The sequence below is a fragment of the Crinia signifera genome, chromosome 4, assembly GCF_055691185.1.
Source record: "Crinia signifera chromosome 4, ASM5569118v1, whole genome shotgun sequence".
In the NCBI taxonomy this organism is placed as follows: Eukaryota; Metazoa; Chordata; class Amphibia; order Anura; family Myobatrachidae; genus Crinia; species Crinia signifera.
The window spans coordinates 238,040,571-238,064,483 of NC_139220.1; the positions used below are offsets into that span (position 1 = coordinate 238,040,571).

The window sequence follows — 23,913 nt, forward strand, 5'->3', positions numbered from 1 at the left end:
TGCAACCACTATCAGCAACTCGCCCATATTACTCCGATAACACGCCCTAAGGCTTATTTCACATGCTCCAGCTCCTGCCAGACGGCGAAATCCCGCACGGCCAAAAGCCGTGCCGCACACAGTAGTTGTCAATGGACACTATTGTGTTCATTCACACGGGACGGCAATGGCCCGGCCGCCCAGTTGCAGCCGGATCCCACCACTGGAAGAGACGGCTTCCTGGCTGTGGCCATCCCTACCATTGTAAACTGCTGTGTACGGCACGGCTTCCTGGCCGTGAGGGATTTCGCCGCCCGGCAGGAGCCGGAGTGTGTGAAATAGCCCATACTGTGAGTAGCTGACCCCCTGTAACCCGAAGAAAAGCATAACACATTTATAATAGACTTTTTGGTGCTTGCACATGAGCAACTCTGTACAAACACCATAACTCTGGCCACCAAATACATAAATAAAAAGCATTGACCCCACAGGAAAAAACCTGACCCACAACAGGTAACAAACATACTGACCCCCGATAGGGGGGGGAACCAAAGAAAATTAAAACATATGCCCCCGCACAAAAAAACACACTGGCCTCCAAAGAAAAAACAAACATTGGCCCAAACAGAAAACAATACACATTGGTGGCCCCAACGGGGAAAAAACACACTGACACCAGACAAAACAAAAAACAAAAACATTAAACGCTAGCCCCCACAGGAATAACATAAGAACACATTGGGCTCCACAACAGCAAAAAAAAAAAAAAATTATTGAGAGGTGCCAAAATCTATCTATCTACATAAAATCACAACGGCTCACACATATATAATCTACGGGACGCAGTCAAAATCCAGACGGTCAAAATACCGACAGGGTCAAAATCCCGAATGGGTCATAATACCAACAAGGACAAAATCCAGACAAGGTCAAAATCCCGACATTTAAAATACCGACAAGGACAAAATCCCAACAAGGTCAAAATACCGACAAGGTCAAAATACCGACATATAGAAAGTACAGGTGAAACAGTCAACATGACTTTCTGTCAACAGGTCGCAAGGTTGACATTGTTTTTTTCACAGTTTTTTCACACGACATGTGCTGACAGGCGGTATTTCATGCCCTACTATCCACTAGGGCGTGGTGGGAGAATAAAATAGTGTGCCGAGCGCAGTGAGGGGCTGCGGTTCACTTCCAACTGTGTCCATGTTGACTGTGTCGACATTCGGGTAAAAAAAACAGTTAAAAAACCCATGTCGACCTCGCGACCTGTCGACCCAAAGTCAAGTTGACTGTTACACCTGTACTTTCTTTATGTCAGTATTTTGACCTTGTCGGGATTTTAAATGTCGGGATTTTGTCCTTGTCGTTATTTTAAATGTCGGGATTTTGACCTTGTCGGGATTTTGACCTTGTCGGGATTTTGTCCATGTCGGTATTATGACCCATTCGGAATTTTGACCCTGTCGGGATTTTGACCGTTGGGATTTCATACTAAATCCATAATCTACGAACTGCGGCACTCCAGTCTGATTGAAGTGTGCAAATGAAGAATCAAATCATAGTGCATCAAAACCATGATTTGGTTCAATCAGACCGGAGACAAAACCGATTGGAGACTTCAATCAGACCGGAGTCATCAAAATTGACCCTAGAATGTCTGTGTGTGTGTGTGTGTATATGTGGTAGGGAATATAGATTGTAAGCTCCACTGGGGCAGGGACTGATGTGAAAAACGATGCGGAATGTAAGAAACAGTTTATAAATAAATAAATCCCTGCACCACTGGGCCCAGCAGCACATTCCTGCAGGAGACGAGGTGTAGGTGGACCATATGGGAAAGGCAGCTTCAGTGCTTCCCGCTGTACTTTGTATTAAAGGTGAGCAGTGCTTCCGGCACCACAATTACATTACATACTGCATGCTGCTCCTCCACTCATTAAGGGAGCGCCTCTCTCATACATGCTCATTACGGAACCTCCCCATACATATATATTAGAGCAAAGCTTTTTGTCATATGTTTGGTTCTAAAAAAAATAGTATACCTATATATCTATATATATATATATATATATATCCATCCATCCAGCGAAAGGAGGCACACGGACACCAGCAGATGAATAGAATAAATCAGGCTGTATTTAGCGCCAAGCGCTTTCGAGGTAATAACCTCTTCCTCAGGGCACAGCAATAATTGTTATGGTTATATTCACCTGCTGGTGTCCGTGTGCCTCCTTTCGCTGGATGGATAATGTATTTTTTGGAGGGTCACCGGGATTGAATATTTATTGCAGATCGCCGACATAGTGGACTGTATATATATACATATATATATATATATATATATATATACACGTGTGTGTGTAAGACAAGAACAGGCGCTGAGAGCAGTGACAGCTGGCAATCAGCAGTGAGTGGTCATGTAGGTGGTGTACCCAGAGTGCATATGGGCAAGGCACCACTGGCACACACCTAGTTATGGTCCTGCACATCACCTAGTGCCCTATGTTCACATTACGCTTCACAGTAGTGCCCCTTACACAAAATATCCACAGTAGTAGCGCTGCTTATACATATAATGCCCACAGTAGAACCCTTCAACACACATAATATCCACAGTAGTAGCGCTGCTTATACTACATATACAGTAATGGAATATTCACAGTAGTAGAACCCTTATACACACATAATATCCACAGTAGTGGCACGGTTTACACCTAATGCCCACTGTTGGCCACAATAGTATACAGTAGCAGCACTGCATAATGCCCGCACCAGTTGCTGACAGTAGTAGCACTGCTTAACACCAACATCAGTCGCTCACAATAGTAGCGCTGCGTAACACCCACACCAGTTGCTGACAGTAGTAGCGATGCGTAACACACTCACCAGTTGTCAACAGTAGTAGTGCTGGGTAATGCCTGCACCAGTTGCTGACAGTAATAGCCCTGCATAATGCCCACACCAGTTGCTGACAATACTAGCCCTGGGTAACACCCGTACCAGTTTCCGACAGTAGTGGCGCTGTGTAATGCCCATACCAGTTGCCGACAGTAGTAGCGCTGCGTAACACACTCACCAGTTGCCGACAGTAGTAGCGCTGCTTAATACCCTCACCAGTTGCCGACAGTAGTAGCGCTGCGTAATGCCCACACCAGTTGCTGACAGTAGTAGCGCTGCGTAACACACTCACCATTTGCAGACAGTAGAAGCGCTGTGTAACACACTCACCAGTTGCCGACAATCGTAGCGCTGCTTAACACCCGCACCAGTTGCCGACAGTAGTGACACTGCATAATGCCCTCACCAGTTGCTGACATTAGAAGCACCGCGTAACACACTCAACATTTGCCGACAGTAATATCGCTGCGTAACTCCCGCACAAGTTGCTGACAGTAGTATCACTGCGTAACGCCTGCACCATTTGCCAACAGTAGTAGCGCTGCGTGATGCCCACACCAGTTGCCGACAGTAGTGACTGCATAATGCCCACACCAGTTACCGACAGTAGTGACACTGCATAATGCCCTCACCAGTTGCTGACATAGGAAGCACCGCGTAACACACTAATCATTTGCCGACAGTAGTATCGCTGCGTAACGCCTGCACCATTTGCCAACAGTAGTAGCGCTGCATAATGCCCACACCAGTTGCCGACAGTAGTGACACTGCATAATGCCCACAACAGTTGCCGACAGTAGTGACACTGCATAATGCCCACACCATTTGCCGACAGTAGTGACACTGCATAATGCCCACACTAGTTGCCGACAGTAGTGACACTGCATAATGCCCACACCAGTTGCCGACAGTAGTGACACTGCAATGCAGTGTGGGCATTATGCAGTGTCACTACTGTCGGCAACTGGTGAGGGCATTATGCAGTGACTGCATAATGCCCTCATCAGTTGCCACCAGTGACACTGCATAATGCCAGCACCAGTAGTAGTGCTGCATAATGCCCGCACCAGTAGTAGTGCTGTGTAACATCAGCACCACAACTGTATTTACCTTAAAAGCTGGCTGTGGATGTACTTCTTTCAAATTCTTTCATTAACTGAGTGCCCATGTAGCTCCGCCCCCTTCCACTCGTGAAGCTCCGCCCCTCCACATCGTGAAGCTCCGCCCCCTTTCCAGGATCCGTCATTATTGATGACATCAAGGGGGTTGGGAGCCAGGAGAGAGCTCAGCTCTGTGTGCTGCCGGCGCTGCTGCCTCAATGCAGTCAGTGTGACAGTTTACTGTCAGCCGGGCAGATGGGGCAGCCACAGAGCCTGACAGCAGCGGGGGTCTACAGCAGCCAGCAGGTAACAGTGACAGAACCGCGGGAGCAGCTGCGTGTGGCCACACATGCGCACCAGCTCTCCCGCGGCCATTTTTACTGCTGGCTGCTTACATTTACTTTTACTTACGGCAGCCATATTTGTTTAGGGAAAACTGCTGCGGCCGCGGCCGTGCGGTCCGCGGCCCAGCCAGGGGGGTGAGCGGCCGCTTTAGGTCTGTTATGGGCCGGCCCACCGGGAAATAGCCCGGTTTCCCGGCAGGCCAATCCGCCCCTGCTTAGCAGTGACCAGATCATTCACAACTTTAGTCAGTGCTGTCTCTGTGGAGTGTTGGGCACGAAAGCCTGACTGATGCGGGTCCATTAAGTTGTGCGAGTTAAGAAAGTATAAGCAAGTCTTTCAAGTAGTTTGGAGGTGCATGGAAGTTGAGAAATGGGACGGTAGTTTGAGAGAGAGCTTGGATCAGAATTCTGTTTTTTCAGAATCGGAGTAATAACTGCTTGTTTGAGTTCAGCCCCGCATACACTGAAAGGTATCTTTCACCACCTCTGGATAAACGACACTTCCATTGTTCTATATATATGGCGGATCAAGGAGAGGGATGAAACAATTGGGAAGCATTTCTACAGCATAAGAATTGTGACATCGTATCTCCTGGAGACCTCCAGCGCTGATTTATCTAATTTTTGTAACACTTGTATTGTCATCCAACTTGTGGGATTTGGGGTGCCCTCGGGTGGACACCCAGAGATTAATTAGCTGCTGCCGTTAGCGCTAAGTAGTTCACATTTGTCTTGTCATTTATACAAGTGTCACATATGAATTCAGCCAACACTGGTGGAATTACTCTGGAGCTGTTAGGTCACTCACGGTAGTAATCTCACAGTAGAGGCTACATGTATAAAGGACACATCAGTAGTGGCCTGAAATCCATTTCTTAATCTTCCAAAACGTACAAAAAATTTTCTTCAAGAATTCAAATGTCTTACCAGACTTTACCAAGACAGATTTGCGGCCACGCTTTGCCGGAGATTTCTCATCATCGGAGCTGATCAGTTTCCTTTTGCCAGAAAGTGGACCAAGCGAGCTGCGAGGGTGCTCGGATACCTTCCTCGTTGGAGTGCTTGTACTGGATGTACTTGTGGTGGTAGGTGTTGTTGTCACACTTATGTTACTTCTCCGTTTCCGCTTCCCTTCTACTAGATTATCTGTAAGTAGCCATTTACAACACAAAATAAGTGATGTCAAGTATGTCTTGAGTGAAAATCATTGAGGAAATCAGTGTATGAGGGTCACCACACCACATCACACCACACCACATGCTACATTTTAAACAGACGCAACTGCTATAGTTTACAGGGAAAAAACAATTTGTGCATTTTAAAGAGAATATAGGTTGTCAGACTACAGATGTACACTGCAGACACAAAGTACATGAAAATGAATGGATGTTTACAGGTCATGTTTAAACCAGTAATGAAAGCATAAAGTAAGAGATCTACAGTACCAAGACTGATGTCCGATCCTTTTGTTAATGGTGTTGAAGGTTCATATGGACCAAGGCCAAACTGTTCCCGCAGTTTATTTCCTTGTTCTAGGGACAGAATAACGGCCATTCTTTTGTACCACTTTTTCTGTCCTTCCTTTTCAATACAGTAATAAAGATCGTCAGAATCTCGTTTGTGTGCTTTTACCACTCCTGCAAAATAAGGAACAGGTCAGTGTTAGAGAGCTACATGTATATTTACACTGAGCCGAGAAGAAAAAACTGTCCTAAGGCATTCTCATGGGTGTAGAGCAAAGGTTCTCAATGTCGGTCCTCAGGACCCCACACTGTGCATGTTTTGCTGTGGGTCTTTTAAAAGTGTCAGTCAGTAATGAGTGCACATGTTGGGTGACCTTGAAAACGTGAACTGTGTGGGGTCCAGAGGACAGAGTTCGAGAACCACTGGCGTGGAGAAAGGTGCACTTGTGTTCACTATGTAGTAATGATCAGTTATTATCTCAATAATAACTGGTATTACTACTAAAAATAGCTAAATATGTGCTTGGTAACACAGTTTCATGCACACAGATGTGATCATCAAGTCTCTCTTCCAACAAGGAAAACTGCTAAGCAACTTAAAGAACCTAAAATATGATTTGGCTTACAGAAAAGTCACTAATCACAAAATAAAGTCAAGATCACTAATAAAGTTAAAGTTGCAGCAGTCGGCATCTTTTAGTTATTTTTAGCTGAATGAGACAGATAAATTATAACTTGCAGTAAACTACAGACGTGTCCCAATACATTTTGACTCAATATGCCCCACAGCGGGACACACCTGACACGAGTGAGCTAACAGGTTCCATGCAATTTCGTTGCCAGGTGTCTTATTTTTGTCAAAAATGCAAATAGGATGCACAAGCAGACTTGGCTAATTAAAATATTTGTTATTTCTATATTCTGTGTGCAAACTATTCTTAGGAAAAAACACTAACATATTATATATGCCATGGTCGCACACATAAAATAAGCATTCCGTATACAAATTTTAATCAGCAAAAGCTGCTGGTGCGCTCTATAAGCATAATTTTACGTATAAGACACATTTAATGGAAAAAAAGTCTCACAAAAAGATACGCAGTGCTACAAAATTGTGCCTTTGCGTGGTGTGATTAGAAGGGATGTTTAATACGCAGGGAGGCTAGATGAATGTGGACAGCTGTAGGTTACATAGGAAATGTAAATAAATGTTAAACATTTCCACTTTTGTGAATGTTACCCCTTATTGACCACACATGAATTAGTCGTTCTAAGGACTTTTGTGTAATGTACAATATTTCAGGCATTGTGCCACAAATGACTTAAGACACAAAACAATTATCTGCAAACTAAAGCTATCTAGGTAAGAAATCAAATCTGGGGGGCACACTAGCAACAATACAATATAGAGAGGCAGTGTGAGGAGCACAATCTAAACTAGACCTTTCTCTTTATATCCCATCAGCCCCTTATGAATAAGGTTTTGAGAAACTCAAAAACAGAACCTCACTCAACTTGAGTAAAAAGAGACAGTGAAATAAAAAAAAAGGAGGGTAGCAGCGCAGAGTCCCCTAATAAGAACTCAGAGAATAGGATTTAATGGGGAGTATCAAAAATATGTTTTATTTTATCCATTCCAAAGTCTGTATCAAGGAAAGGGTATGCTCAAACAAAGTTGAAAACATAACCTTCACCCAAAACTGGCATCTCTAGCCACAGACACACAGAAATGGTTGAACTTGGTGGTAAAGTGACCAAGATCAATCTGGCATTATGAGACACAATATGCTGACACAAATGCCTGATGAATAGTAACAATGGGCCAGATGTACTAAGCTTGAAAAGTGATAAAATCGAGAGTGATAAACAGCCAGCCAATCAGCTCCTGCCTGCAATTTCACAGGCTGTGTTTGACAAATGACAGGAAGGAGCTGATTGGCTGGCTGTTTATCACTCTACATTTTATCACTTTTCAAGCTTAGTAAATCTCGCCCAATGATCCATCCATTCACTGATTGATTTGTTGCTTGCCAAAACTATTATGTGCATCTTAGAAGATTTGATGTCTTCCACAACAAAGCTAAACCAGCCCATATTGATGAACATTAAAGTGTAGAGACATTATTTAAATAAAATGTAGACACTTCTTCAGCTGAAAGGAGAATCTAGTATGTAATACATACAGCCTACTTTTAATGGAAAATAAAATATGGTCAACTACACAAGAAAGTTATCAATCCAGGCCCACTGTGGCTGAAAGTGTAGCTTCTTCAATAGCAAAATAGCCAAATTAGGTTCCCAAGGCACCACTGTTTGGACATGTAAAATACATTGAATGCCTGCCTCTGTGCATCAGCTAGGTGATTTGGAGAAAGTGGACCATTGGTAGATCTTGTGGATCAGTTTGGCCACCCTTGCACTAGTATGAGTGGGGATCTTGTGGATCAGTTTGGCCACCCTTGCACTAGTATGAGTGGGGCCCTTCTCTGCCTTGACCTTCTGGGTACATCTTGCTCTATAAAGCTGAACCTTGTGGTTCAGGGCTAGAGGCCATAAGAACTATATCTCTGCCAGATCCCACTGCTCTACCAGTTGATCAAATGCCTATGGGTGTAGAGACCACTCCCCATGTTAAATGGCATGCGATGAGATAATCACCTTCCTAGTTTTCTACACAAGGGCTGAATGCTGCAAATCTCCAAGGAAATGCTCGCTACCCAGTGAAAGGTTGCCTCCACCATCGCCAAAGCTTTTCGAATTACCCTTGGCAAGTCAAATAAGTGGCATAATCAAATTCTGAACTGAAGAAATGGCTAAGATAAGATTTGAGCAGAACCTTTAGAAAGGCTCTAATCTTGAGTACATTTATAGGAATATCAGCTCCTAAGACTAAAGCACACGTGGTAACCTCTAGAGACAGCAAAAGCAGCCTGACATAATATATTGGTTAAATTTTAGGAGTCATTATCAGACCAAAAGGAAGGGTTCTGAGCTAGAAATGGGCGCGGCTCACCACAAACCTAAGCAGGCAGTGGTGCCCCCTCACAAATCAGGGCAGCCAAGAAAGGAAGTGCTTCCAACACATTGTCAGATGACCTTGCAGTGTGCATTATGGTCAGTGTAGTCAAACGGAGGTGCCAAGTCTCCAAAGTAGAGGAGACCAGGACACATGCTTGTCTAGAACAGGAGGATTGTGAGGGTCAGGGTGCCGTGAGCATGCGCGTCTGCCTCCCCTCAACAGATTTCACCAGGAGATCTCTTAAAACAATAAACTAAATTTTAAAAATGAAGGGGAGGGGGGGGGGGGGGGTACTAAATCATGAGAACTCACAATTCCATGGGAACATCATTTTAAAATGAATCTTACTAGCTTCTTAGGGGCTGTTGCAAGGCAGAGCAGAGTTCTTCCTTGCAAACAAGTTTACATTGATTTCCCAGCTCCTGACAGCACCCTGTACATCCCATGGATGCCAGTGTTCTCCAAATTGAATGAAAGAGCAGTTAGGTTCTATTTATGAACATAAATAACCATGCCTGTAGGCTAGTACATACCTGCACTGAAATATTCATCTTCAGAAAGGGCCGTCACCTCTGTGTCCAAAGGAATAGGATCGCATAATAAAATGTCTTTTCCTAGAACATCACATTCATAGCCATCATCAAACAGCAGCTTGTATTTGCCTCCGCCAACATCTTGAGTAATTGTGCCGGAATAAAAATATCCATTGGAGGACCACTTGGCCACCACCCTGAGCCCCACAAAGCTACTGCCAGAAGAAGATTCCAGGGTTTCATTTTTGGATGGAGTTTGATAGGGGATTTCAGGGGAGTTACTGCGAATCATGGATGGTGTTCCTGGACTTGTCTTGTCACGGGCTTCTGGGTGACAAATGTTGATGCGTGTAAATGGTTCTTCATCTGGAACGGCAGCAGCTGTAGAATCGTCACTATGCGCATGGCTTGCTGAGCTGATTTCCCTGGAAATGTTATAATCCATGTACAACTTTGTGCATATAAATTACCAGCTTTACAATTAAGGCAATACATGTTAAAACAAACATGAAAGATTAAAAGCTGAAGGAAACCATATATGGCTCATACATACATACATACTGTATACGAAACAAAAACAAACTTTGTCTGAAAAAGCCTGTCACACACAGCTGTTTTACTGCATCACATTGTGATAAAAAAAAAAACTGGTGCACCACAAAGGGCTGTTTTGTGCCACTGCAGCCAGAGTGTACCACCGTGCCAAAGTTGTCTCATTTGTTGACGATCTGGCAGATATTTTCTCCAGGCAATTATCTCTATGGTAGGTACAAACTGAAAGAAGGGGCTCCCCTCTTTAAAACAAGGGTTCTCCTATTTTGTAGGCACTGGGGTTGAAGAGAACATGTGATGTTGGCACACGCACGCGTGTTGATGGCATTTCCTAGCCCGCATAATCAGCTGGGGCAAAGGTAATGAGTGGGGCAAAGGTAAAAACTTTTTGAAAACCAATTACAAGTGTGCACATTACACAATAAAAATAGCTATAAAATAACAAAAATGTTTAAAAAAGTAAAGACATCAGTTAACAGTTTTAGGCTGCACATAATAGAACATTTCAGGATGGCTGAACAATGAGCAAATTCAAAGAACTTGGATATTTAATTAATTTGCTGACTGGCTGGTTGTGGCTGTTTTCAGGTCCGATAAAGTGAAAAAATTTTAATTTTAAGAAAAACTAACTAGCAAATATCAGTCATTCTTATAAAAGACCCCTAAACAGTCCCACAACATCTTGATATGGATACCTTGATCCAGTTCCTCGAAAGGGTGGACGTCCTCTCCTCCCTCTTCCACGGGGTGTAAGAGGCGCTTTGGCCCCTGGTCGGTTTCCAAGCGATGTATCTGCATCATCGTCACTCACTTGCACCCCTGTTTGTCTTCCTGGTCGGTGTGATGACCCTGGCTGGCCCCCCACTTTCCTAGGACTAGAAAAAAAAATAATAGAGTTTACATTCAGGCTTTGCAATGACGTGGATATTTAGCACCCACATTTCCTACTAAGGTTTTACCATTATACAAGAATTTAGTAAAAACTTAATACTGAAAACTCCTATGTATAACCTGGCATTTTAGCTAACTTACCTTCCGTAGCTTTGATTTTCAGCATTTAGTTATTTTACACACAAGGCTGTAGACGTACCTTAGTTTTCCTACATTGCCACGTCCACTTGGCATAGCAAACTCTCCAGCTTCAAGATGGCCAGCTTTCCCTTTGAGAGCAGTTGTCCTCCCTCTATCAGAGCTACCACCACTCTGCCCAGCTGAGAGACCACTGCTCGCTCCACTAGATGTGCGCTGAAGGCTTGAAGCTTTTGAAGAAAAGGAACTAATATCTGCAAGATCTCCAGAGGTCAAAGAAGAAACAACTGTTCTGGAAGGGGACACTTCACTTTCATATTCATGACACTCGATAACTGGCTCCTCAGTTTCCTAAAACACACACAGCACATATAAACAAGTTGAGATTTACCTACAAGCATTTAATTGTACTTTACCAAATCTGTTCAACTGTTCTGAAAGCTTCATTCACTTACCAAGAGACTTAGGGGGGGTATGCAATCTGGGATCACAGCTGTCGATCCCCGCCGACTGCCGTGATCCTGGCCCGTTTGCGGTTAGATCGACAGCATAACGACAGAAGGGATTAAAATGTCACGCCTGCCGATGGGCGCAAAGAGGGCGTGGCCGCAAAAACGGCCGTGGATTGTCGATCTTCGGCCCGGATAACGACAATCCATGGCAGTTATCAGCAGAACAGGCCCAACAGCTTCTGAAGTTGGGCCCGTTCTGCCGTGATCCCGCATCAATGCTGTCGTTAATGACAGCATTGAATAGAGAGCCGCCGCTATTTCCCACATCCCAAATAGCGGCGGCACATTGCATACCCCCCTTATACTGTAAGTGCTGCATGATTCAACGCACTATAGTCTGTGATGGCAAAAATAAACTCCCCTTAACAAACATTATCACATTGTGTATGTGTGGAATATACATGCTCAATTATTTGCATTATTAATTCCCCCACCCCCCCCCCCCCCACCCCCAAAGAAAAAAAATTCCCCACCTAAGTTAATATTTTATTTAGATACACAATAGATAAAAAGCTCACACACACACAGTTATCCATTTACCTCCACCACTTTGCGCTTCACCTCTGCGCCATCCATGTAATAAACATCTGTAATAATACGTGTGACCACAGTACGCACTTCACGAATTGTGCGTACATGCCGGTGAAGACCACGGCCAGGAGGTGGGCAAGGTAGCTGCTCAAAATCATCTTCTCCCTAATAAACACAATAAAACATCAGCTTTGTCTTCTGGGGAAGTTTTAGTTCCATTTTCTATCTTTGCATGAAGTAAATTTAAAAGTATAAAGTTTAACGGCCCTACCATGCCGAATAGTAAGACAGCTTACTTTTCATCCATTACCATGAGAGGAACTCAAAATTACTGGGTCCGATAGAAGAAGGTGAAAAGAGGACCTCAACATCTCAGGTATGTAGCGTAGAACTATCACTGAAAAGGGTTTCAGGGGCCAGAGCGTTCCTTACCTGACTGTGCATTGATTCAGTGTCATCTCCCTGTTTCGGTGTCCCTTCAGATTTTTCTTGGTCTTGCTCACTCTGCTTGTTTTCTTTTTGGTGATCTAGGCCAGCACCTCCACTGATTGTCATAGGTGGTGGTCTAGACACAGTATCTGTCTGGGTTGAGGAGGACATCAGCAATGATTTAGGCTCAAATACATTCACAGTTTGGACTTCCTGGTTTCTATATCCCAATAATGAATGTTCCTCATTACTTAGTTGCTGGGTAGGGGCTAGAGGAGATGTGGGCTCCTGGCTATCCCTCTCACCCTCCTTAGGATCGGGATTTTGACTTTCCTCCTGGCTATGTTCAATTTCCATGGCCTCTTCCTCCTGATCACAAGACAAGTCCTCTACAGATTCCTCTTGAGTGGACTGATGGTCCATGTCCTGCTCATGTAATTCTTTTACATTTTGTGAAGCCTCTAATGTTGCAGCCTTTTGTTTGCTGGAGAACTGGAATGGGTTTCCTCTACAAAGAAAAAAAAATGCCCTGTTGATAGCAAGCTTACATAGCACAGGTACATTTAACAGTTAGGGGTAAATATAATATGATGCGAGAAGATGGAGATCCAGGATTTTGTCTGAGAATGGCTATAATTTTTACAGCAGGGACCTTTGGGCTCTCCAGCTGTTGTAGAACTACACATCCAAATATGGCCTGCAACACTTTTAGCATGGTCAATTAGCAAAACACTGTAGAAGGCTGGGATATGTAGTTCAACAGCTGGAGGGACGAAGGTTCCCCATCCCTGGTTTAAAGCGACAATTACTAACATGCCAAAATCAGGTTGTACTTTACCTTGTAAATGTGATCGGAGAGACTTTGGTTTAGAATACATTCTACTGAAACAAAGCATTTATCTGTTATATAAAGGAGCACATATTTTTAATGTTTGTGATAATATATTATGTTTTAGATTAAGGAAATCCCTGGATCCATCCAATTTATTTTTTTCTGATAGTTATAGTACCACTTAATTTAATAAATTAAATAATCAATTGTATTGCACTAAATTTTATGTTTTACACATTTTACTTTGAATAAATCCACATTTATATTAAACCACCAAGTGAATTATTGTTGCACCTGCAACATTATACTACTCAGATCCCATGAAAAGACTTGGAAAGAGTCTTCAAGTTTGTTGTCAGCACAAATTACCCCAAATTTGTAGTCAAGAGAGACAGCCCCATAGTACAGAAACATGACTGGGTAGGCATCCTTTATAAAGGTGACATTTATTTTTCTACTACTGCAACCTAAACCGTTTTATGTGCTCTATCCGTATCCTATATAAAAGGCTAACGCTGCTCCTCACCTCTATGAAGGGAATTCAAGTGTGATGTGTTCCAAGTGCCACTAGATGGCACCCAACAAAGCAATTCAAGTGTAGCTCTATTTTGATGTATGAGGCAGCCAATCATGGTATGGGGGGGGGGGTTCTGGGGGAGTCAGAGTTAAATAGTTTATTTTAAAATGCCCAGGGTCCTCACATTGCATCCAGTGCCCCCATGACTGAAGGGATTTAAACCCAGACCAGTTCTATGAAGTATCAAGCCATTAACTCGGCAATTTAGAACAACATTTTAAATCTATGTAGAAGGGGAAATTTAAGATCTACATGGGCAACACAATAGAGAACTTTAACAATTTATAATAACAACAGAACCAGAAAGCAGGCAGTGCGCGGTCTTGGAGTATTCCTATATTCCTCCTCATTTAAGCCACACATTGAATACCTTTTACATCCTGCAGTTTCCATCTCAAAAATATTTCCAGAATCAGAGCCTTTCTAACCATAAATGCTAGAAATACCCTAATCCACTTACTGGTTATCTCCAGATTGGACTACTATAGCCTCCTTCTATCTGGCCTTCCTGACTCCCACCTCTCTCTCTCTCTTCACTCCAATTTGTCCTCCATGCTGTCGCCAGGCTCATCTTCCTATAAAAATGTACTAGATCTCCTTCAAGCCCTACACTGGCTCCTCCTCAGTACCCAATTCAAGCTCCTTAGCTACTGTTTGGAGAAGCCATGCTATATAAATAACAAATAATTCTTTATTCTCAGATCCCAAACAGCCCTCAGCCAATCATCTCCCATTTACATCTCTGACATTCTCTCCCTTAACACTCCTGTGGTCTTCACTCCACAAATAAATTCCACCTATCCTGCCAATTGATTACTCTCTAGCACTCCCATATACAAGATTCTGACCATGTTGATCCCTACCTCTGGCATTTTCTCCCTCTCCGACTCTCCACCTAACTACAAAACGGCTCTCAACACCCACTTCTTCACAAAAGCCATCCATCGCTTACCTAACCCTATGTCCCTTGCTGTCTACCCCATCTGGGTCCTCCCTGTCTGCCGCAAGTAACTATCTTACATATACTATTATATTCTCCACACTCTACAATGGCACCCAACCTTTCTACAACCCTGCTGCATATTTCATTATCAATGTTTGCATACCATGTAAGTATTGCACTGTCCTGTGCTCAGTCACAATTTTTGATGTTCTATTTTTTGCTTATGTACTTTGTTAGGTGCTGCAGAACGTTTGTGGCATCATAGAAAAGGATGATGATAATAATAAGTCAGTGGCTGAATGTTATCCAGCCACAAGGTGTACAATTTACCATACATGCATTCAATCAATCATTAAATTTACTTTGAAATGAATATAGAAATGGGATGAATTTGAGTAATATACTCCTATTTAATGTATATACTGTATGTTAAGTATCAGAAGATCTATTTTGATCCTTTATTGTTCCTGCATTTATTCAAAATGTGCTACAAAAAGGAGGAGCGTTGTAACAAAAAGGTAATAACTGTAAGCAATACAATGGGCAGTATTCAATGACAATCGCGATGTGCAGCGAATCCTGTTTAGGATTCGCTGCACAGTCGCCGTGTTCTGGAGGGCTGGAGCGGTCGCTGTCACAATATTCAATGCCGCAGGGTCTCGCTGCCCGACGGCGATTCTTAACCCCTGCGGCGAGCCGGTGGCAGGCAGGGAGATGGAAGTCTCCCTGCCTGCCCCAGAATGTATGTGGGGGGGGGATAGGAGGGCTCCCCAGGACCCAGGCAGCACAAGCTGCCCCCCGGGAGAGTTAGCAGGGGACCGGGTAGGTAGCCGCTTGCACTGCTCCCGATCATGCATATGTAATCGTGAATATATGAATATCTAATGAGCGGCTCCCGGCCCCCTGCTGGCTGTTATGTGTAAAAAAAATATATATATATCTATATTTTTTTTAATTAAATATATATTCATGTGCTGTAAGCACATGAATAAAAAAAGCATGCCCCTTCACATGATAAAATTCCTGATTTTTTTTACACCAAATTAAAAAAAAAAAAAAACTTTATTTTAAAAGCTCACATTCCAGTTCCCCATAAAAAGATAGCGATTGCTACATGGTGACATGTGGCAAAAATCACTTAGCAAGCAATTCGCCATCTTCTCATTGAATACACTCACGGCGAATCACATTGAAAAACCACAGCGAATTACGGCGACTATCAGACGGTGAATTGTCCGTCATTCACTGTCCGCCATCAGTGAATATTGCACATTGAATAGGGCGATTCCCTTTTTCAGTAAAAAGATTCACCTTAGAGCATGAAAATAGCACACATTCGCCGTAGAACATGGCGAATCAGCCTCATTGAATACTGCCCAATATATATTTTCTAGAGAAACACATTCAAAAGGTGTTAAGACAAACATAAGTCCTTTAAAATATCCCTTTCTCCACAAAAAATGTGACTGAGGTAGATTTTAGATATCACTATATAAAAGGCTAAGTACCGCCAGAGACCACTAGAGGTTACCCGACGGACCAAATGAATCCTTAACAGAAAGTGAAACCAAAATGATAGGTATTAAACTTTCTGGATATAGACAGAGGGAGCTGTGAAGACAGAGATTGGAGGTAGAAGCCATCATTTTGAAGGGCCTTTACTAGTTTACAATAAAGAACAGAGACTTATTTTACATAAAAGTGTGTATAAAGAAGATTATACCATAAAATATTTATTGAAATATGTAAAAAACAAAACAAAAAAAATGGCGTCACCTTTCTGGAGTAGTGGATACATTGTGGGCTTCAAGCTCTCTTTCACGACGAACCTCACATACACGTGCAAACACAGAAGATGGGTTCTCTGTACTAGGGGAAATAATAAATAAATCAGAAATATCTAAACACAGTGCTCCACCAAAGAACTGATAAGATAATCTTAAATAGATTTGAGCTTAAGCAATGACAGAAAGGTTAACTATAAGGAATTATTACCCATAGGTCAAAGATGGTATGCCGAAATCAATGCAAATAAAAAAGGTAGTGGTAGGAAAGCCTTGCTTGCCTGAGCAGACATTGGTTTGGTAACTGCAAGATCAACTTTTGTTTGTACCAACAGTAATCAGGACAATTGATCAATAAAATAATGGAATTTGCGCCAATATTATGAACAGTGTCCTATTATCTCCGATCATTTTCCGGTCCAAAAACAGGCAGATATCGCGACTTTGGTCCGATGGCGAGTATCGTGCTATACTATTACAGCCATTTTTATCTTGTCTGAACACTGTGCCTTAATCAGGCAACAACACAGGTCTAAAGGGCTACAAATGGGGGATTATGCTTTTCATGGCTGAAAAGGAATACATAGAATAATATTTGTGACTGTGGGTGATATAGCAAAACTTGGATTTGCTTCCCATCAAGAGGACATTTTTGTATAGACATGATTTTCTGGACTCACTGCATTCTATCATTCACCCTACTCTATTGGTCTGATTCACGGTTACCTGGCGACACCACCAACAGACGTCCCATTCACTCTTTCTCCAACAACCGGTTCTGAAGGCGCAAAATAGAAAACAACGTAAGAGCCATGTTGTAACAGGATAGCAATACATTTAGAATACAATGACACTATCCATAGCATATAAATGAGTCAACAAACATATTCCACATTTCTTATGAACATGTGTATTAAAGAGAAGCTAAGTCCTGCATCTAAAAATTAATCATTTTTCAATGCATTTTCTATGCTGTAATTTTGTAGCACACAGAAATATATTAACAGAGGTAGGCTAATTTGCTTGACATTACCATGGATGTGACCCCAAACAAAAATCTTTTTAGAGAATGACTAGATGAATGTGATTTGCCTGCGTGCAGTCATCATGCCAATTTGTAGAATGACTAGGTAGGAAACCAGCATTGGTTTATATAGGGCACATTATCGCCAACCATTAAAGAGTCAGGTAGCCCTATATCCTTGATGGCTAACCTTGACACGCCAGATGTTTTTAAACTACACATCCCAGCATTCTCTGCTTCAGTTTTTCTATTTTGGCCATTCTAAATCTGATGCAGGGCATGCTGGGATGTGTCGTTCAACAACAGCCTGAGTGTCCATCAAGGCCCTATATCATAAGGACAGGGACAGGTGTAACAGAATTTATTGCAGCACTAGGTAAATTATTCAAAGATCACACTCCTACTGAAGAGACTCTTTGTAGCTGTTAGCAAGTTTGATTATACTGTGAAATACAGAGTTATTCCTCACACACACACATATAGAATGTTCCCCCAGTATTCTTTCTTCTGATGGTAATTGGCTTTGTATTCTTACTTTCCAAGTTAAATTGAGGAGCCCCTTCGCTCTCCTCATTCACAGGTGTTATAAGTTTCATTCTCAGACACAATTTCCCATCAGCGTCGGAAGCAGAGCCCGAATTTCCCCTCTCGCTGTCCTCAGACACATCTGTTGTTACCATAGCACTCTCCACCGTTACATCATTGGTTGCCATAGTGCTTTCGGCAGTGACATTACTGGTTGCCAGGGTGCTGTCTGGGCAGCCTCCAACTTCTGAAACAGTATAAATCCAATACTATCAAGTGAGAACAGGTTTTTTTATTATTATTTTTTTTTTGGGGGGGGGGGGGGGGGGGTTATTTTAGGATGCCCTTTTCTGCATATAAAAAAAGTACATGCAGCTGAAGTGATGCAGATTGAACTTAGTGGTGCACTTAAAAGGTTCTGTAGATTTACAGGTACATTATATATAACTCGCTGTATAAAAACGCAGTTAATTTGTTTCATAGAACTGAAGCCTCACACTCTGTAAAAGCTTGCTGTGGCCCATCCATTTGGACCGCTTTACGGCTCCTCCCCTTTTTGTATACACTATGTAGACAAAAGTGATTGGACACACACAGAAATTACACTAAGGTTTTAGTAGTGCCACTACTTTGTAGATCCACCACTTGGAGGGATTACTACAGGCACCCTTCTTAACAAACTTCCCACAAGTTCCTGTACAACAGCAGGCGGTATGTTTTACCATGCTACCTAAAATGCTACTGGTGCGCCAATATGCAGGAGCATACCATTGTGCGATGGTGTCCAATCACTTTTGTCTATATAGTGTACTTGCTGCTGTAGATCCTGCATTCATCATCATGCTAAGTAGTGAGACTTATCCCTAATGTAGTCAGTTATCAGATAGCTCAGTATTCAACCCTTGGTTCTAACCCAGCAATGCTATTAAATGTACAGAAATCAACCCAATATTGGAAATCTCCATCTTCCCACAGCACCAGGAGCAGATATGGTTATGGTAAACCGGCCAACACTACTGCAGACCTGTCAAATAAACTCACCAATTGGTGTACTGTGTCTTCGTGGCCCTCGTTTCAACTGGCCAATCATGGGTGGTGTAACAGTGGACATTGGCCGGATTAGATCTCCTTCCTTTGGCAGAGTAAAATGGAATGGTGTTTCTGGCCAATAAAAAAGAAAAATGGGCAACTGTATCCTATGTGCTCAATTCAGTCACACAAGAACCTTGCGACGGGTATCGGTCATTGGGTGGCCCCATATTAGGTCTACATGCTCTGGGTTGACCACGGAAGGTTGACACAATTATTAGGTCGACCTGAGTTTTTCCAGTCGACCTTCAGTGGTCGATCTAAATAGGGTCAACCTAATGACCATATCCCCTTGCAACTTCCCCTCATTTATTCACTTAAGTCTTCTGCAAGCTTACTGTGGCTCTCTATGGAGTTTGTAACACAACACATTAATCAGTACCATACACCCATGTATCTTACACTGTAGATTGGGATGATCATACACATGAACCAAACAAAGGGATAAGATCATGAAAGTCTTGCAGAAACAAAGTGAATTGTGTCTATAACCTACAGACGTGTCCTCATACATCATTGCTTCAGTCACACAAACAGCCAGGTCCCATGTTACTCCGCTGGATTTGGGCATATGATGGGCCAGAAAGGCATCTGCCCTGCAATGCGACTAGTACGCACCAGGAGACCGTGCTGTGTAATTTGATATGCAAACTTGTATATCTGTGTGTGACTAATTGGAGTAGATAATGCATTTCATCAACACAATTAAATATGGTTATTCACACATTTCTCATGCACACTTCTAGTTTTCTGGTCTATTTGCTGATAACAGCAAGCATTGCGACTTTGTCATCTACAGAATGGACAGTCATTTGTTATATAAATTGAAGCCAGTCATAGAAAATTGGTGCCAAGGCGGAAATCAATAATAAGAACGATGATCCTGGGGACAATTAAAGATTAATGTAAAGTGGACATTATAAATAAAGATAAAAAAGATAAAAGCATTTTATTAGTTGCAATTTATGCAAGGTTAAAATACAAGTCAAAATTGTTGACAAGAATATATGTTGACAAGTTATGGGGCCTACACACGTAGATATTTAGGGGCATTTTCTAAGCTTTAAAAGTTACAGCCGCCGCCCCATTTTGCCGCACATCACCAGCTACCGCATCTATAATAGTCACATATGCACCGAGATATGCGATTATTATCGCAAAGGACAGTTCTTGCATTAAGAGCTGCCCTTTGCGAAGCAGCCTCCAATGTGACAGTGGGTCCACAGCGGCTCTCCCACTCCTCCTGTGCTCGGCTGCTCACAGGCATTCCACTGGCTCCTCCTCCTTGCACCCAGAAGGGGAAGTACGGTGGCTAGGGAGTAAGAGGTCACTGGTCCGGGCAGCACAGCAGGGGGCTGCCCGAACACCAGGTGAGGGGGAGAGGTGCGGGCAATGCAAGGCAACGGGGGTCCCAAAAATAGCCCATTGGCTTCTGAGGGGTATTGCCAGCTTTTGCAGTAACCCGGCGTGCGGGTTTTCGTGCATATGAAAATGCTATGAAAGCCCAGATAATGCATTTTTGTGATAGAGCATCCTGCCTTAGATCGCTTAGAAAATGTCCCTACGTGTGTGTAGGGGGGCATAGTTATAGCGATGCGTGGCCCCGCGTGTTGCTATTGCCCAGTGACTAATATCTAGCATGCTGGATAAATATAGTTAATCGCCAGGGTCTTGGGCCAGTGTTGTCAGCGGCAAACACTGGCCCTGACAGATCACTCAGCACAGAGCGCTGGCACATCACAGTGTGCTGAGCAATCTTGCTGATGCTGTGTACACACGGTTCGGTTCTGTGTCAGTGTCATTTTCGATTTGAACTATATAGCAGCAGCTATGGGTGGCCGGCATTACTCTCCAGGCCCCCAGCTCAGTAACATGCTGACTGCTATCTGCCCAGCTGTGCTAGCGATGAATCATATCGCTAATTCGGTCATGTAAACGTCTTGATGAGAAACCATTTTTAATGTCATTGCACCTACTGACCTCTTCCTGCTGATGCTTTATTTTGTCTCTATAAATTTCTCTACTTCTGATCAACTAATATTATCTGTTCTACCCCAACTACCATCAACCCAACTACCCATGGGGGAATGGGATAATCTAAAAGGTGCATATTTATTTTGTTTTAAAAAGCATTAAACATTAGCAATTTCCCTGTGCTTTTTTGTGCAAACCTCTATGGGGTGGGAGGGAAAACTGATGTTACTGGTCTTAAAGTGCCTTCATACGACCATTACAGGTGATAACTTCATGGCTGTTGTGGAGAATTCAAACTCACTTTAGTGCATAATTATAACTACCCGACATACACTTACCACTGGAGCTTTCACATAGGCTACGCGTGGACTGTTCTGCAGTTTTCTCCTGCAATTCTGACTCTGCTCCATGTGCCTCATCCTCGCATGCACCAATGGATGTATCCACTGTACATTTATAGACTACAGGAGTTTGTAGATCTTCATTTTGAGGAGATATCGTTTCAGGTTTTCCCTCTAAAGCTCTCAGATGATCATTACTAGAAGTGATGTTCTCTGGGCGCTGTGGCTTTCTCTCTTTTATATCGCCAGGAACTTCTTTTCTGGTTTGTGAAGCCTCATTTGGATGTTCTATTTCACTTTTAGATACATTCACGGCTGATGCGGGAGGAGCTGGATCTCTCCTTTGTCCAGAGTCAGGAACGTCTTTGGGAAAAAGGGTCTGCTGCTGACTTCCATCTTCTGACATATTTTCAGTGCATTCTACTACCGAAAGGTTCAACTGTTCACTTGTGTGTATTGTACTTAATGCTTTAACTTCTTGCCGATCACCACCACCATTTTTCGTGTCCTGTGATCTATGTTCTGTCACACATACAGATATATTTGGAGTGGGGCTCAAATTTTTTTTAAAGGTATTTACAGTACATTCTTTCTTTTCAAGAGGCACCGGATATTGCTTGGCTAATGGCTCCTTGGAAAGGATATCCGCTGAATCGCCTTGACGGTCACATTGCTGTGATCCCTTCTCCTGCAACCCTTGGTCAACCAATTTTACATGTTCAGCCTGGTGCATCATCTCGCATTTAGTTTTCTCTGCACTTCCATCTTTTTCACAGTGCACTTGACTTTCCTTTGGGGCTACCGGCAAATCAGCATCAAGTGCTAGGTGGCTTGGAATCTGTTGCGGAGGAGATGGAGGCTTTACGGCATTATTACAATCACTTGCTTCAGGTACAATATAGTCTGACTTTTCTTTCACTTGAGTTTGCAGGTTGCCCATTTCGCAGATCTGCTTTGGTTTCACTAATACAAAATTAGCTATTTGCTCATCTCCAGACCCTTGACCAGCACTAGAGTGATCAACCTCAACTTCAACTGCTCCCGATTGAGACTTGTTACATTCAGTGGTTTCACATTGCGCAGGAACATGGGATAATGGGAGTGTTTTAGAAGGCATAGACTCTGTGTGCTTTGTATTATCAGGTTTGTTTTCTGGTATACATTCTTGCTGCTCCTCCATTTCCTCATTATTAGGCTTTAAAAAATTAACTTGAGAAGTGGTGCTCGGGTCTACTTCCATTGCTTCACCATCCGTCTTTAATTGTTCTTCACCTCCAACACCCAGACACGGAGTCTGTGTCTCGGACAGAGCAAGATTGAGATTGCTCTCCTCTCTTTTAGGCTCTTCTTCTGCTAACTGGTCATCTTCTGTGTCTCTATTACATGGAGTTTCAGGAATTTCGTCAACATCAGACAGACTTTCAACAGCTAGATTTATCTTGTGTTCAGGTACCTCTTGGTCTAAAATACTAAGTGAAGCTTCTGAATTTAAGGATGATTCCAAGAGTGCCTGGCTTCCAGAATCATTGGTAAATTTACTACAATCAACATCGTCATTGACTTTTCTATCAACCATTTTCTCACAAATTGCTGCAGAGCTTTCAGAATTAGTAGGCGAATCTTCATGAACTAGTGTCATGGACTGCTTAGATATCATAGAACGATTTTCTTCCAAGGGATCTAATGATGGAGGACAATCCTTCGTAACCATAGAAGATCTATGGTCATCCCTTGTGGGTGCACAGTCTGTTTCCATAAGTTCACTAGCCTCACTTGTGGATAACAGTAAATTACATTCATCTCCTGCATCTTCATGGGAAAGTCTTGAATCAAATTCAGGGATTTCAGGCTTTAGATCTGGAGCTTTTGGGCTTTCTGTATTCTTTGGGAATTGTGATTGTTCACCTTCGCTGGTAAGAGAATCCTCTAGGCTTGGGGTTGGTATAAAAACATCCTGTTAAAAAAGATGAGGCAGTTTATTTTTAACATTCTATACACACTTTTACTTCCGTAATGCAGCATGCACACGGAGGGATCGTAGTCCTATTTCTAAGCGATCTGACTAGATCACTTACAAATTAAGCACAGATCGCTCCATGTGTGGGCACCACAGCGATGGCAATGCACGGTCCCACAAGTCGCCATCATCGGGCTAGATTTATACTGCATGCAGTATTTATCTAGTCATCGCCAGTGTTCTCTCACAAGAGAACACCAGTGCCAGTGTTCTCTTACAAGAGAACACTGGACCGTGCCAGATCTCTCAGCACACATTGCTGTGTGCTGAGTAGTCTGTACTGAGCAGTACAGCTCAGCAAGGAGGCTCCCTCATCCCGTGTGTATGGAGCATATGTCTTTTATGGCAAACAACAAAAGTTATCATCATATCAGTAGCAACCTTGGACCCAGGATGTCTTATATTAAACATA

The 23,913-nt window shown here is 42.9% G+C and overlaps 1 protein-coding gene across 4 annotated transcripts in view; it reads right to left on the minus strand.

Moving 5' to 3' along the window:
• The window catches only part of TP53BP1 (tumor protein p53 binding protein 1), a 94,255-nt gene that overhangs the window by 12,806 nt on the left and 57,536 nt on the right, over positions 1 to 23,913 (minus strand). For all 4 annotated transcript variants that reach the window (XM_083184072.1, XM_083184074.1, XM_083184073.1 and 1 more), the window contains 12 exons: positions 21,482 to 23,438; positions 19,122 to 19,241; positions 18,091 to 18,327; positions 17,258 to 17,309; positions 16,524 to 16,616; positions 12,399 to 12,903; positions 11,976 to 12,131; positions 10,985 to 11,274; positions 10,590 to 10,769; positions 9,343 to 9,767; positions 5,773 to 5,964; positions 5,255 to 5,473 (listed from right to left, as the gene is read on the minus strand). In XM_083184072.1, coding sequence (XP_083040198.1) covers positions 5,255 to 5,473; positions 5,773 to 5,964; positions 9,343 to 9,767; positions 10,590 to 10,769; positions 10,985 to 11,274; positions 11,976 to 12,131; positions 12,399 to 12,903; positions 16,524 to 16,616; positions 17,258 to 17,309; positions 18,091 to 18,327; positions 19,122 to 19,241; positions 21,482 to 23,438 — 4,426 coding nt within the window. The remainder of the gene's footprint in view (positions 1 to 5,254; positions 5,474 to 5,772; positions 5,965 to 9,342; positions 9,768 to 10,589; positions 10,770 to 10,984; positions 11,275 to 11,975; positions 12,132 to 12,398; positions 12,904 to 16,523; positions 16,617 to 17,257; positions 17,310 to 18,090; positions 18,328 to 19,121; positions 19,242 to 21,481; positions 23,439 to 23,913) is intronic.